We start from the raw sequence: 15,920 nt of genomic DNA on the forward strand, positions 1-15,920 counted from the left end.
GCAGTTCTAATGTGCTTGTGCGTGATTTATTTTTTTCTTACCACTGCCGAATGCGGCAACATTCATGTGACACTTTTTTTGTGCATAAAAGTTTTCACTTAGATCCTTACCCTCTAAATACACCATATTCATGTGGTTATGAGACTAAAATTAGTTTACAATACACAGTGTTACAATTTATCTACTTTATTGGTGATGGAAATCATAATATGTGTAAATTTAATTAAAGTAGAACAATTCCTATGAATACGTGGAGAAATGAGCATTTTGGTGTCTTCAAACTAGACAGCATGTCGAGATTCTCTTCTATTAGATTTATGGACTCTGCTAGTGCCGAGCATTGATGATAACCGCTTGTGCATTCTCTCTGCAGGTCTCTGGATGGTAGGCTGCAAGTGTCCCATCGGAAAGGATTGCCTCACGTCATCTACTGCCGCCTCTGGAGGTGGCCGGACCTGCACAGTCACCACGAGCTCCGGGCAATGGAATTGTGTGAATACGCTTTCAACATGAAGAAGGATGAAGTGTGTGTAAATCCATATCATTATCAAAGAGTGGAGACTCCAGGTATGTGAATTAACGCTGCAGGCAATGGACATACAGGATAACACAACTGATTACATGGAAGAGATTATTGGCATGGTAATAATTAGCCTTGGATTTACCTTCCATTTACCCATAAGGAAGCAGAACTTTGCTTTTATTCCTTTTCAAGGTTGGCTCCTTGATACCTTTTTGGGTCCCATACACCCTAGTCTAACATCAGCTAAATCCGCCGATATCGGCAGGATCAGACAAAAGTCTAACCGTTATGGCTGCTTCGTCTCTCCCCAAAGATGATGTTAGGGAAGAGGAGGATCTAGAACGTCAGATTTCTTACAGATGGTACGTCTCTTCTCCAGGAAAAAAGTCATTACCACAGGAGGCCAGCAGTGATTTTCTCACAGAGAACCCCAGCCCATCCGAGTGTTCTTATATATGTGGGAGTTGGGAGAAGCAGCTGGCAGCCGGGTATGGGTTCCTCTAGAAGTTTCTGTTTTAGGCTGACCAAGGTGTTTATCATTGCACAATATTATATCACCTTATTATAGGTTTATAGATAACAAGTAACAAGCTTAAAGGGGTTGTCTGTCCTCTAGGCACAAGTCTGCAGTCCATCTATGGGACTGCAGACTTGTGAATCATTACATCGTGTGCACTGCGTGCTATGAGGATTCTCTGGTACCGCGCTGATTTGCACACACACGGTCACATACCGACTAGATCGGTGTAGCCTCGCTCAATGCAAGCGTATTGAGCAAGGCCAGAAACAGTCTAGTCGGAAAGTGGCCGGTTGTATGCAAATAGAATACTTGCAGTCACATGACTGACTGTGCCGACACCAGAGAATCCTCACAGCGTGCAAATAAATGCTTCTCTTTAACTTTATTCTGTTCCTTTGTCTCAGTTCTGCCTCCTGTGCTCGTCCCAAGAAACGCAGATATTCCTACAGAATTCCCTCCTCTCGATGACTACAGTCATTCCATCCCAGAGAACACCAACTTCCCGGCAGGCATTGAGCCGATAAGCAGCTACATTCCAGGTACGGATGTATATTTTGTCTCAGAATAATACTTGTTAATCAAATTTATAGGTTTTGTTGGAAAAGGTGCTACCCCACATGAATTATAAAATGTAACCACCTCCCTTTATAAAAGATGGGGGCTTAACCTCTTCGCGACCGCCCACAGTAGATAAACGTTGGCGCTTGCTGGGCTTTGTGCAGCGCCGACGTTTATCTACTGTCGGCGGTTTTGTGCCCCCCGGGACCCCCTCATACCTTATAACGCGGGGATCCCGGTGCACAATGCATGCTGGGACCCCCGACGTCATCGAGACCTGATTGGTTCAGGTCCTGATGACGTCGCTTCACAGCAGCCAATGAGAGAGCTCGCTGGGAAAGCTGCTTGTTTCCCGGCGATCTCCCTCATTATAACGCGACTTCTCCTCTGAGCTCATGCTGACAGATGAGCAGAGGTGAAGCAGCGTTACTGTGTGACTAGATCGCTGCCTGGCACAGCTGATCGCTGCCTGGCACAGCTGTGTCAGGCAGCGATCTTGTCACACAGTAACGCTGCTTCACCTCTGCTCATCTGTCAGTGTGAGATCAGAGGAGAAGTGGCGTTACTATGTGCCGGGCAGCGATCTTGTCACATAGTAACGCTGCTTCTCCTCTGATCATCTGCCAGTGTGAGATCAGAGAAGTGGCGTTACTATGAGTCAAAAATACAAAAAATAAAAAACACAAAAATAAAAAAAAAGTAAAGAAAAAAAAAGCAGGTAGGCAGGCTAGGGTTAGGGCTAGGGTTAGGGCTAGAGTTAGGGGTGTGTTGGGGTTAGGGTTGGAATTCGAATTGGGGGTTTCCACTGTTTAGGTACATCAGGTGCTCTGTAAATGCAATATGACGCCCGCAGACCATTCCATCAAAGTCTGCATTCCAGAACGTCACTACTTCCCTTCCGAGCCCCACCGTGTGCCCAAACAGTGGTCCCCCCCCACATGTGGGGTACCAGCGTACTCAGGACAAATTGGACAACAACTCTTAGGGTCCAATTTCTCCTGTTACCCTTGTGAAAATAAAAATTGGGAGCTAAAAGATCATTTTTGTGGAAAAAAAATGATTTTTTTATTTTCACGGCTCTACATTATAAACTTTAGTGAAACACTTGGGGGTTCAAAGTGCTCACCACACATCTAGATAAGTTCCTTGGGGGGGTCTAGTTTCCAAAAAGGGGTCACTTGTGGAGGATTTCCACTGTTTAGGCACATCAGGGGCTCTGTAAATGCAATATGACGCCCGCAGACCATTCCATCAAAGTCTGCATTCCAGAACGTCACTACTTCCCTTCCGAGCCCCACCGTGTGCCCAAACAGTGGTCCCCCCCCACATGTGGGGTACCAGCGTACTCAGGACAAATTGGACAACAACTCTTAGGGTCCAATTTCTCCTGTTACCCTTGTGAAAATAAAAATTGGGAGCTAAAAGATCATTTTTGTGGAAAAAAAATGATTTTTTTATTTTCACGGCTCTACATTATAAACTTTAGTGAAACACTTGGGGGTTCAAAGTGCTCACCACACATCTAGATAAGTTCCTTGGGGGGGTCTAGTTTCCAAAAAGGGGTCACTTGTGGAGGATTTCCACTGTTTAGGCACATCAGGGGCTCTGCAAACGCGACATGACACCCGCAGACCATTCCATCAAAGTCTGCATTCCAAAACGTCACTACTTCCCTTCCGAGCCCCCCCCCCGTGTGCCCAAACAGTAGTTTTCTTCCACATATGGGGTACCAGTGTACTCAGGACAAATTGGACAACAACTTTTGGGGTCCAATTTCTCCTGTTACCCTTGTGAAAATAAAAAATTGGGGGCTAAAAGATCATGTTTGTGGAACAAAAATGATTTTTTATTTTCATGGCTCTACGTTATAAACTTCTGTGAAGCACTTGGGGGTTCAAAGTGCTCATGACACATCTAGATAAGTTCTTTAAGGGGTCTAGTTTCCAAAATGGGGTCACTTGTGGGGGTTTCCACTGTTTAGGCACATTAGGGGCTCTCCAAATGCGACATGGCGTCCTATCTCAATTCCAGCCAATTCTGCATTGAAAAAGTCAAACGGCACTTCTTCCTTTCTGAGCTCTGCCGTGTGCTCAAACAGTGGTTTATCCCCACATACGGGGTATCGGCGTATTTGGGAGAAATTGCACAAAAAATTTTGTGGTTCATTTTCTGTTTTTACACTTGTGAAAATAAAAAAAATGGTTCTGAAGTAAAATGTTTGTGAAAAAAAGTTAAATGTTTATTTTTTCCTTCCACATTCCATTCATTCATGTGAAGCACCTGAAGGGTTAATAAACTTCTTGAATGTGGTTTTGAGTACATTGAGAGGTGCAGTTTTTAGAATGGTGTCACTTTTGGGTATTTTCTGTCATATTGACCCCCCAAACTCACTTCAAATGTGAGGTGGTCCCTAAAAAAAATGGTGTTGTAAAAATGAGAAATCGCTGGTCAACTTTTAACCCTTATAACTTCCTAAAAAAAAAAAATTATGTTTCCAAAATTGTGCAGATGTAAAGTAGACATGTGGGAAATGTTATTTATTAACTATTTTGTGCGATATCACTCTCTGATTTAAGGGCATAAAAATTAAAAGTTTGAAAATTGCAAAATTTTCAAAATTTTTGCCAAATTTCGATTTTTTTAACATATAAGCGCAGTTCATATCTAAGAAATTTTACCACTATCCTGAAGTACAATATGTCTTGAGAAAACAATGTCAGAATAAGCAGGATCCGTTGAAGCGTTCTAGAGTTATGGCCTCATAAAGTGACACTGGTCAGAATTGAAAAAATTGGCCTGGTCACGAAGGCAAAAACAGGCTCAGGCGCGAAAGGGTTAAATATCTGCAGAAATGTGGACAACTGCTGGTAAAATGCTTGCTTGATAACTCTGCAATCGCAGCATTAACACAATCATCTTTTACTATAAATGATCATTTTCTGGGAGAAAGCTACAAAATGTAAATTAGTTTATGCTTTTTACCCTTTAACCATATATGATATACATATCTGTCACGAGCACATGTCACTTTGACAGCTACATACGTCATACTGATCACACGCTACAGCTCCTCTATCATTGTGATCAGTGGCAGCAGCCCGACTGATATGCACTGCCGACATCGACTTTGCTGCCAATCCCAGCTGTCTTAACTCCTTATATACATCTGTCAGCGGTGACAGCAGCACATGAACAGTTTGACAGATGAAGAAATCTCCCTCTGTCAACTCATCAGCACAATTGTGAACTGTTGTGTCTGATAGGCAGTCTGTCAAGCACTGGTCCCTGGGGGGACTAATAAATGTTATAAAAATGAAAAGGAAAAAATGTTTTCAAATGTACAAAGAAAATGAAAATCAAAAAAATAATCCTCCCCCAAATCCCAGTTAAAAAAAAAAAAAAAAAAAAAAAGTTTAATCTAGAAAAAATCAGCGTGTTTTAAAAAGACACACAATTGGTACGGCCATGTCCTTAACAATATGTACTATAAGGCCGGGGTCACACTGGCGAGGAATACAGCCGAGTGAGAGGCGCTAAAAGCACGCATTAGACACGGACCAATGATTCCCTATGGGGTCCCTCGCACCAGGCGTATATTTCTCATCCGTATTCTAGGCTCCGTGCCAATCGCAGCATGCTGCGATTGTCAGCGTACTACGCCCGTAGTACGCCAATGCAAGTCTATGGGTGCGCAAAAAATACGGATTACACACCGACCACACATGTGACTTGCGAGAAATACGCACCAGGTGTCTTTTAGCAAAGCCGGCAATTCAGTGCGCTATACAGTAAACTCACACTGACAGGTTTAATAAAGAAACGAAAGAATAGATATATACACATAGAATGCATATATATATATATATATATATATATATATATATATATATATATATATATATATATATGTATGTATTCTATATATATGCACATTCTATGTGTCTATATCTATTCTTTGGTTTGTGTTATAAAACCTGTCATAGGGCTCCATTATATGTCCATTTTGCAAGGTGACGAGAAAATCTCACCATACGGATGCCATACGGATTACATACGGATGCTTACATGCGCAAAATACGCGACCACACCTTGATTACGGCTGAGATACAGAGCACTATTTAGGGGCCATTGATCCGTATTACGCATGTAAAATACTGACCGTATTTTGCGTTGGTTAGTGTGACCCCGGCCTAACCCTCTATCATTATGCTTTGCCCACGGTGAATGCCACAATAATATATTACACAAAACAATGCCAGAAGTGCTGTTTTAAGGGGTTAAAAATATGATTGTTACCTAAAACTTGTGATGTGGATATAACTTGAGCAAAAACTGGATAATGCATTAACCCAGAACCCCAAGTTCTATGTGATTATCATGGTCCAGGGTGGTAAATAACCTAAGGATATTGTCAGGCGATGCGGCGGTGGTGCAGAAGCCGTGCGGCCATTGCTTTGCCAACCTGTATCAGACCATTGGCACACAAAATCTTGCAGTAATTGACCATCGCGATTGCTACATTCGGCCTCCTGCACACACTGTCTGCCATACACTAAACCTTGCTGACCTTGGCACCGCTCACTCTGGTATTGCAGCCTCTGTGCCGAGTTCCCATGGCCCTGACTGCCCAATAACGCTGCATGTGAACAAAGTTTTGATATGGTTTCTTTTTTCCAAGTAAATACGTTTTTTGTTTTTTTTTGCGTGGCGAATATGGATGAAACTGAATGGGAGGAAACACAGATTAGATATTAGAAAAAACTTTTTGACAGTTAGAGTGATCAATGAGTGGAACAGGCTGCCACGAGAGGTGGTGAGTTCTCCTTCAATGGAAGTCTTCAAACAGAGGATGGACAGACATCTGTCAGGGATGATTTAGCGAATCCTGCTTTGAGCAGGGGGTTGGACCAGATGGCCCAGGAGGTCCCTTCCAACTCTACCATTCTATGATTCTATGAGTAGAGAGTGAATCTCCCGAATGCTGGTGTGCAAGCTGCCGAAATACCATTGGCGCCTATGGTGAACTGTAGATGTGTGTACATATATTCAGCATCTGAGTAACCTGTTACTTCTGTTTAGAAACACCGCCTCCGGGTTACCTGAGTGAAGATGGGGAAACCAGTGATCAAATGAACCACAGCATAGACTCCGGTAAGACGTGCCTCTGAAAATCAATGGAACGCAATATCTACACTGTGAAACATAGTGACATGTTTCTAGAAGCTGTTATAATAACTCCTAGCATTATGATTGTATTATTAAAATTAATTTTATTATTTTAGGGTCACCAAGCCTATCTCCAAATTCCATGTCCCCTGCACACAGTAACATGGGTAAGTTATTGGTTTCTAACTTATTTTCCCCCAAAATGTTTGGGATTATTGTAAGATACTGTATTAGGGTACAGGATCACCGTTTAGGCCTGTTCTCAGTCTACTGTCCGGCATGCCACACCGCGTCAACCAGCATGGCGCAAATGTGCTTAGAACCGGTCTAGCAAATAATAAATGTGGAGCCAGCAGGAAAGACCATTTCAGGCCGATTTCTAATGCATGTAGGTTAGTAAATCAGCCGGAACAAGCCCGGTGGATATCTACACGTTGCATGTCCACGCGTTCCTGGTGTGGTCATTGGTTGGCATCTCGGTGCTTGTAGCTGACTATGCACTGAACATTTTTTTTTTGGGGGGTCATCCATGTGTCAGAAAATGAAATCTTTGCCAGCAATGAACTGGTGTAGATTTTAGCTGTAATGTACGCCAGTCATACCACGCTATGCTAAGCCCCGTTCACTTAAAAAAAAATTGATTTATTGATTAAATTGAAGAAGAAACAGCGACCTAAGGCCCTGGGTGTGTGCCACATTCGTAATTAACGGCAAAGCCCCATTCACTATTTCAAATGTGCCAGGGTCATCGCTGCTAGACAAAAAGTCACAAAAGTTTGTGACAAATTTTGCGACTTGAGAGGAAGATCAATTTAGCCATTAGAGCTTACCACATTGGCTATCTACATGAAATATGGCCCTATGACCAAGCCATCCCACCATGTTGTACCTAATCAGTATGGTCCCTAACTCTAGTATCCCACCTTGCTATGTGGCAGCAGGCCTCTGACCCCATTTATTTTGAGACCTGCTAGCACATAGCAAGGTGAGATACTAGTTAGGGACCATATTGATTGGGTCCACCTTGTTGCGGTGGGATGCTTTATTCACACAAATAGTGTCAGCTAAGTACCTTATGTTATTTATTTACTTACTACAAGGTATTTGCTCATTGTTTTCATTCCAGGTTTTGTCACTGGCCACAGTGTGAATATGCACCTACACATTGCATTTATACCAACCGCTGTGCCGCCCCATTTTTTGGGTTTTGCTGTCATTCACTTATAATTTGGTGAACTGATTGCATGTCTTCAGCATAGAGTACTGATAAAGGACATGTAATGGTATTGGCTTTATGTGAGGGGACATTGGGTGTATGGCCATGCATTATAGCTGCGTACAGCTCAGCTGCAGTTTGCTGATAAACAGCCCTAATAAACCTCCTGACTGCAGCATTTTACCTAGAAACTCACCTCAAAGTGCCCTTTGTGCTAGAAAACCACAACAGTCAGCCCACGGCCCGCCTTAGGAGAAACACCGACCTTCACAAAAGTAGTGCGAGTGCCAGCAGCAAGAATGTGCATGATTTATGTATTTCTATGTACATTTCTCCTGCAGTTTAAAGGGGTTTTCTCATCTCGCAAAATGATAGCATATTACTAGGATGTGCCATCGCTTTATGACCGGTGAGACTCCAACCCCCTAGGACCCACACTGAGAATAAAGGAGACAGAGCTGCCTCGCTTTCATTGTTTTATTCTGTGCATTTGCCCCCGGCCACCTAAAATAAAAGGGGGACGCAGATCATCTCTGAACAGTGGCCCATGGAAGTTAATAGGATGTTTGTGTTTTGTGTGGATGTAGTGTAAAGATCCCGAATCAGAATTAGTTTTAATCCTTAGACTGTGTGCACACGCTGCGGTTTTTGCTGCGGTGTACAGTACCATGATTCCCTATGGGAATCAAAAACCGCAGTGCAGACGGTGCGGAATTTTCCGCGCGGATTATCTGCGGTTTTCAATCCGCAGAAAGAATTGACATGTCAATTCTTTCTGCGGATTCTGCTGCGGTTTGCCATCTCCTCCATTGAGATGAAAAACCGCAGGGCAAAACCGCAGGTATTTTGACCTGTGGATTTTACAAAATCCGCGCGGATGAATCCGCACCTAATCCGCAGCGTGTGCACACAGCCTAAGGCCTCACTTAGTTGTCAGCTATTTTTGATCAGTGTGGAACATACAGAAAAAACCTATAATTGAAAGACTGACCCCTCCTGCTTTGTTTTCAAGACACTCCTGGGTTGGGCATAGAAATACTGATGAAAAATCACTGATGTCTGAATGAGCCCTACGGATCTTCTAGTTTGGAAGGCCTCTTTCAGACACCTGCGATTCACCTGCGTCTTCGATCTTTGTTTTCAAGGAGAGAACATTTACACATTATAGTCCATGGAGCTGTTCTCATGTCGGCCAAAACAATGGCGATGTGTTCAAGTCACAGATCAAAATTGCAAGTCTGTGAAAATCTTGGCTAGACCACAGATGCCATCCGTGTGTCACCCAAGTGCTGTCAGTTGTGTACAGATTAAAGTGATGATGTGAAGGAGATGTTTGGAGGTTGTTTGTTTGCATAGTAAAAAAGATTGATGCCACACCGACGCTACAGTTGAACCCATAGACCAAAAATAGATTAGGTAGGAAAAACCACTGATCGTAATCCATTTTTCTTGTACTTTGAAAATGATGTGTGAATAAGGTCTTAGTCTTAGGCTATGTTCACAAGTTGCATTTTTGCTGCTCTCTTGGCAGTAGGAAACTTGCCTCAAAAAAGCAGGTTTTCCTTGTTTTTTGCTGCGTTTTTGGTGAGTTTTTTTTTTTTTTGCTGTGTTTTGTGCTGCATCTTTGGTGCATTTTTTGCCTCGTTTTTGTCATGCTACATTTGTCTCTTGTGCATACTGATAAAGTTTAGTGCATAAAAAAAAAATCTGATTCTACTTCATCAGGTTTTGGCACTAAAAATTCAGAAAAACCTGATACCTGTGTTTTTGCAGCATTTTTTCAATGTTTTTTGCACCACCCATTGCTTTTAATTGGTGAAAAGACGCTGAAAAAAAACGTTGAAAGAAGTGAGAAGCTGCATTGTGCAAAACCCAAGGTTGTGCACAAAATACTGAGGACAAACATACCAAGCTGTGTGCATGGGATTCCTGAAACCTCATAGACTGTGCTGGTACTGTAAGACGCAGCGGAAAATTTGCATTAAAAAAACCGCTGAAAAAACGCAACGTGCGAACATACTTTCCGACCTTAAATTTGTCTTTTATAGTTTCTGTGATCTGACGCTGTGTGACGCTGATCTGACGCTGTGGCTGTTTTATACCCAGTTTCAGTGAATGAGTTTTTCGATAGCCGCGATGTCCACGGTCATTAAGGCTTAAATGTCCGCATGCAAGGTCTGAGCACTGGCAAGTTAATCCCAGATATAGATGGATTGATTTAGCCTTGTCCTGATTACTCAGAGCTTTCCCTGTGTATCTGTGACTGTGTGTGTGTTTGCGCCAGAGAACGTGGGCCGCAGCCACCGCCATTTCTTTATCAGTTATTGGCCTCAGACTCTGGTCTTTCCAGCTCTGTGACTCAGTCCTTCCCATCTGCTGTAAGCTCTGGCTCTCGCTAAGCATGAGCTGATCTGCCGTCGCTTTGTGATAGATGCCCAAAATCTCAATGATTCACAAGGCAAGAGATGCGGCCAGCTGAGTGTGTCAGCGCTGTGTAACATAAGGGACAGATGACCGCTAGGCACGCCGTGTCTGTGACGCCCCAATATCACGGCTACAGCACCTGCATCTGTTTTTTTCATCCACGTCCTCTCAGTAATATGACCTAGTAATTAAAATTCTGCAGGTCAGTGTGATAACGGTGGTTCTAACTGTATAAAGCTTTCTTTTTTCTTTTAGGTTTCATTGCTTTCAAATATCATGCTGTTGTAGGCCATGTTCACACTGAGTATTTGGTCAGTATTTTACCTCAGTATTTGGTGAATTTTTTACCTCAGTATTTGTAAGCCAAAACCAGGAGAGGAACAGTCAGAGGAAAAGTATAATAGAAACCTGTCACCACTTCTGGATTATCAGCCACTCCTGGTTTTAGCTACAAATACGGAGGTAAAATATTCACCAAATACTGTACTGACCCTGTGAATGGGGCCCCAGAGCTTGTTTTTTGAGTTGAGTTGTAGTTTTTATTAGTACCTTTTTACAACTGTATTAGCTATATATATACATACACAATTCTAGCATATTTTATTTTTTATGTCCTTTAACTCACATTATAACAATTTAGTTCATTTACCGTATTTATTTTAAGTTTGGATATTGGACCAACCCATACCGACCATGCTTATTTTTTTATTATTTTATTGGAAGAATTTAATGAGAAAGAGGGAGACATTACAAGTGTAATGTTTTTTTTTTTTTCATTGAATAGTTTAAAAAAATTTTTCTCTTAGGTATTTTAGAATTGCAGTGTATTGTAAATTTAGGGTTTTAGAGATCTCCCATAAAGCATTCCCTGTAATAAATCTTTATAAAGGGCAAAAGATGCAGAAACTGGGACCTTCAATAGGCCCCTGGCTGACGTAACATGATGCAGCACCATGTAAGATGTGCAAGGGGTTAAACTGCATCAATCAGAGCTGCCAGTTACAGTCAGGAGCCATGGTGCTACCACGGTGTCCGCTTCATTGTTGCCCCAGCTAGCACAGTGTCCCTTCATTGTTGCCCCAGCTAGCACGGTGTCCCCTTCATTGTTGCCCAAGCTATCACCGTGTCCCCATTCATTGTTGCCCCTGCTTGTTCTGTGTCCCATTCATTGTTGCCCCAGCTACCACAGTGTCCCCTTCATTCTTGCCCTAGCTACTACTGTGTCCCCTTCATTGTTGCCCCAGCTAGTACCATATCACATTCATTGTTGCCCCAGCTAGTACCGTCTCCCCATCATTGTTGCCCCAGCTTGTTCTATGTCCCCTTCTTTAGTGCCTCAGCTAGCACCAAGTCCTCTTCATTGTTGCCCCAGCTAACACCGTGTGCCCTTCATTGTTGCCCCAGCTAGTACTGTGTCCCATTGTTGCCCCAGCTAGTACCGTCTCCCCTTCATTCTTGCCCTAGCTACTACTGTGTCCCCTTCATTGTTGCCCCAGCTAGTACCGTGTCACATTCATTGTTGCCCCAGCTAGTACAATCTCCCCTTCATTGTTGCCCCAGCTAGTGCTGTCTCCTTTTGATTGTTGCTCTAGCTAGTACCATGTCCTCTTCATTGTTGCCCCAGTTTGTATTGTCTCTGCATTATTGTTGCACCAGCTATCACCATGTTGCCTTCATTGTTGTCACAGTTAGCACTGTGTGTCCTTCATTGTTTCCCAGTTAGTAACATGTCGCCTTAATTGCTGCCCCAGCTAGCACAGTGTCTCCTTCATGGTTTCCCCAGCTAGCACCGTGTCTCCTTCATGGTTTCCCCAGCTAGCACCGTGTCTCCTTCATGGTTTCCCCAGCTAGCACCGTGTCTCCTTTATGGTTTCCCCAGCTAGCACCGTGTCTCCTTCATGGTTTCCCCAGCTAGCACCGTGTCTCCTTCATGGTTTCCCCAGCTAGCACCGTGTCTCCTTCATGGTTTCCCCAGCTAGCACCGTGTCTCCTTCATGGTTTCCCCAGCTAGCACCGTGTCTCCTTCATGGTTTCCCCAGCTAGCACCGTGTCTCCTTCATGGTTTCCCCAGCTAGCACCGTGTCTCCGTCATGGTTTCCCCAGCTAGCACCGTGTCTCTTTCATGGTTTCCCCAGCTAGCACCGTGTCTCCTTCATGGTTTCCCCAGCTAGCACCGTGTCTCCTTCATGGTTTCCCCAGCTAGCACCGTCTCCCCTTCATTCTTGCCCTAGCTACTACTGTGTCACATTCATTGTTGCCCCAGCTAGTGCCGTCTCCTTTTCATTGTTGCTCTAGCTAGTACCATGTCCTCTTCATTGTTGCCCCAGTTTGCATTGTGTCTGCATTATTGTTGCTCTAGCTATCACCATGTTGCCTTCATTGTTGTCACAGTTAGCACTGTGTGTCCTTCATTGTTTCCCAGTTAGTAACATGTCGCCTTAATTGTTGCCCCAGCTAGCACAGTGTCTCCTTCATGGTTGCCCCAGCTAGCACCGTGTCTCCTTCATGGTTGCCCCAGCTAGCACCGTGTCTCCTTCATGGTTGCCCCAGCTAGCACCGTGTCCCCTTCATGGTTGCCCCAGCTAGCACCGTGTCCCCTTCATGGTTGCCCCAGCTAGCACCGTGTCCCCTTCATGGTTGCCCCAGCTAGCACCGTGTCCCCTTCATTGGTGCCCCAACTAGTACTGTGACCCCTTCGTAGTTTACCAAGCGTTGGTTATACATTTTACCACAGCTTCTCCTCGTCAGTTGAATAGAACTAGGCTTTAATACCAGGGACAGTCGATGATGAAACTGTGACTGATAAACGATGGGGGTGGCTTCTTCAAACAGCAACCACAAGTGTGACGGATGGCACCAGAGAGATCATACAGTATCCCACCACTGCCACCGTTTGTGAAGAATCTGCACCTTGTCATTCCGCCTCATGTCAATATTACGTCAGCGGGATCACGTGATAAGGTCTCCCCACCTGTACCAATGTGACATTCCGCACCCACTGGGGACACGTAAGGTCAGCTTGGCACAGTTTTACACAGATACCCCCTATCCACAAGGGCACAGGGAGTGAGAGGAGGTGGCCCATACAGTCACTGATGTGGCACCACACTCACCCAGAACCCTGAAATGTTGATAGGCCCGTTTCACTAGCACTAGTGAAATAGTGCCTGCTCAGCCCAGCAGGACTGCCTCCAGTTCGTTGTTAGATATAAGCCGGGTCCGTTAACAGGATTATATCAGACCAGAAACCAACCCCGGTAGCATGAAAAATTAAACCGAGAAAAGGACATGTGGATTCATGGATCAACCTAAAACAGCAGCCCAAGGTTAAATTATATATTTAATCGCCTTAAGGGCACAGTAGACAATATACTATGTACACGATTGTTATACTTATACAATGGTCAGATATGCAAATACAGATAGTGGTAGGACAAAAGATATAATCAGAATATATGGGTCAGTTACCAGTAGATGAAAGGCCTGGCTTGCGGGGAAGGGGCTGCCAGCGGGAGACTTGTGGTCCCCTCTGTTCCTCGACTTCTTCCCACACACTATGTCGTCACGACCTCCCCAGAGAAAAAGCACTAGCCATGCTTTACACAAGCATTTAACCCAGAGGTCTCAAACACGCGGGCCGCATGCGCCCCCTGAGGCAGGCATCTGCGGCCCGCAGTGCACCACATGTCTCCCTGAGGCAGGAGGAAGGTGCGCATTCCGGAGAGCGCGATGGCTGTTCTGGGATGAGGTCACAGGAGGGGGAGGAGTCAGGGGTCACATGATCAGGGGCCTCAGTGTATGCAGGACGCTGCTGTCTGTGCTGGTTGTCATGGTGCTGGATGAAGGTAAGTTTATGGGTGGATGTAGCAGAGCCTTGTGTGTACGGAGCGGAGCCGTGTGTGTATGAAGTGTGCGGAGCGGAGCCGCGTGTGTGCGAGGTGTACGGAGAGGAGCTGCGTGTGTACAATGTGTACGGTACGGTACGGAGCCGCGTGTGTACGGAGTGGAGCCGCGTGTGTACGAGGTGTACGGAGCGGAGCTGTATGTGTGCGAGGTGGACGGAGCGGAGCCGTGTGTGTGTACGAGGTGTATGACGTTTGAAAGGAATGCGGCCCCCCAGCTCAAATTTTTTTTTATGTGCGGCCCATTTACTCTGCTGAGTTTGAGACCCATGATTTAACCCCTCTGGGTCACTCTCCTCCTGCCCTCTGGGCTGAACCTAAATCCCCATCCCTTGCAGCTGCAAAACTCCAAAACCTATGAAAGATCGTAACTCCTTTCTGGACAGTCCTAGGGTGGAGGTTCTTCACAAGAAGTATTTAATTTTGATGGCCTATCCTAATAACAGGCCGTCAATTTTAAAGAACTATTTCAAGAGTAGTAATACTATAAATTGTGATATGAATTATCAGTCTGCAGTGAGCTGTCCTAAGCATTACTGGCCAGTGATTGACTGCAGTGGTCATGTGGTTGCACGGTACATTATTACTGCACTGAAGTAAACAGAGACTGGTGGGGACAACCGGGGCAGTGGCATAAGAGCACAAGAAATTAATGTTTCAGGAATGGCTTTTCCCCCTCTCTTATATACGGTTATACCGCTATACCGTTACACAGATGCAAAAATCTATTATATAGATATTAGCTATGCGTTTCACCACAATCTGTTCTCCGTTATCACCAAATTCAGGCTGGGGAGATGATGAGGCTAGTGTTCTTCCATAGTTATATGTACAGGACCTTCTGAAAAATTCCCAACCCTGTAATTACTGCTTAAAGGGAATCAGTCAGCAGGGTTTTACTATTTAATCTGAGATCAGAATGATGTAGCGGCGGAGAGCCTGATTCTAGGGATTTGTCGCTTGCTTAGCATCTTGCTGTAGTTTGAATACATTCAGTTAGGGCTAGGGGAAGGCAGTCCAGCTAATTGTGTAACCCCTGATTGACAGCCTGCTGACAATGTACTCAGGAAGCTGCTAATTAGGGGTGTGGGCGAGGATATACACAGCTCAGCAGTCATAGCACTGCTACATCTACAGCGGCGAACACAGGGATTCTATCCAAACTATACCAAGCAGCCCAGTCAGTGATACATGGCTGGAATCAGACTCTCTGCCCCTACGTCATGCTGTTCTCACATTACCTCGCAAGAAAAAAACCATTGATTATAGATTCCCTTTAAACTCCTGTATCTCCAGTTCACATCAATATTAGCTGTGCTTCATATAAAGTGCGGCTTTATGGTTTGCCCTTTGGAAAGTGGGAGTCTTTTCTGTTCAGATCCTAGGACTGAGCCATGCAGTGTGACGTGACGGATGCCTCTGTGGCACAGGGAGGCAAAGTGATCACATATTAGTCCCAGGCCACATCTGTTCCCGATGAGTGTTGATATCTTTGTATATTTTCACAGTAAAGTGGATTGTCAGCGATTCTGTAAGAATAATACATTACGATAGCGCTGCGTATTAATATTAATATAAACATGCCCCTGAGTGCTCTCCTCCTGATCCCGG

The 15,920-nt window shown here is 44.4% G+C and overlaps 1 protein-coding gene across 7 annotated transcripts in view; it reads left to right on the forward strand.

The window, feature by feature from the left end:
- Window positions 1-15,920, forward strand: part of SMAD3 (SMAD family member 3) — a 121,935-nt gene that overhangs the window by 90,549 nt on the left and 15,466 nt on the right. For all 7 annotated transcript variants that reach the window (XM_073568921.1, XM_073568925.1, XM_073568924.1 and 4 more), the window contains exons 2-5: window positions 374-567; window positions 1,448-1,582; window positions 6,681-6,752; window positions 6,884-6,934. In XM_073568921.1, coding sequence (XP_073425022.1) covers window positions 374-567; window positions 1,448-1,582; window positions 6,681-6,752; window positions 6,884-6,934 — 452 coding nt within the window. The remainder of the gene's footprint in view (window positions 1-373; window positions 568-1,447; window positions 1,583-6,680; window positions 6,753-6,883; window positions 6,935-15,920) is intronic.

Source organism: Dendrobates tinctorius, unplaced genomic scaffold (assembly GCF_039654945.1).
Source record: "Dendrobates tinctorius isolate UK_male_01 unplaced genomic scaffold, ASM3965494v1 ptg000022l, whole genome shotgun sequence".
In the NCBI taxonomy this organism is placed as follows: domain Eukaryota; kingdom Metazoa; phylum Chordata; class Amphibia; order Anura; family Dendrobatidae; genus Dendrobates; species Dendrobates tinctorius.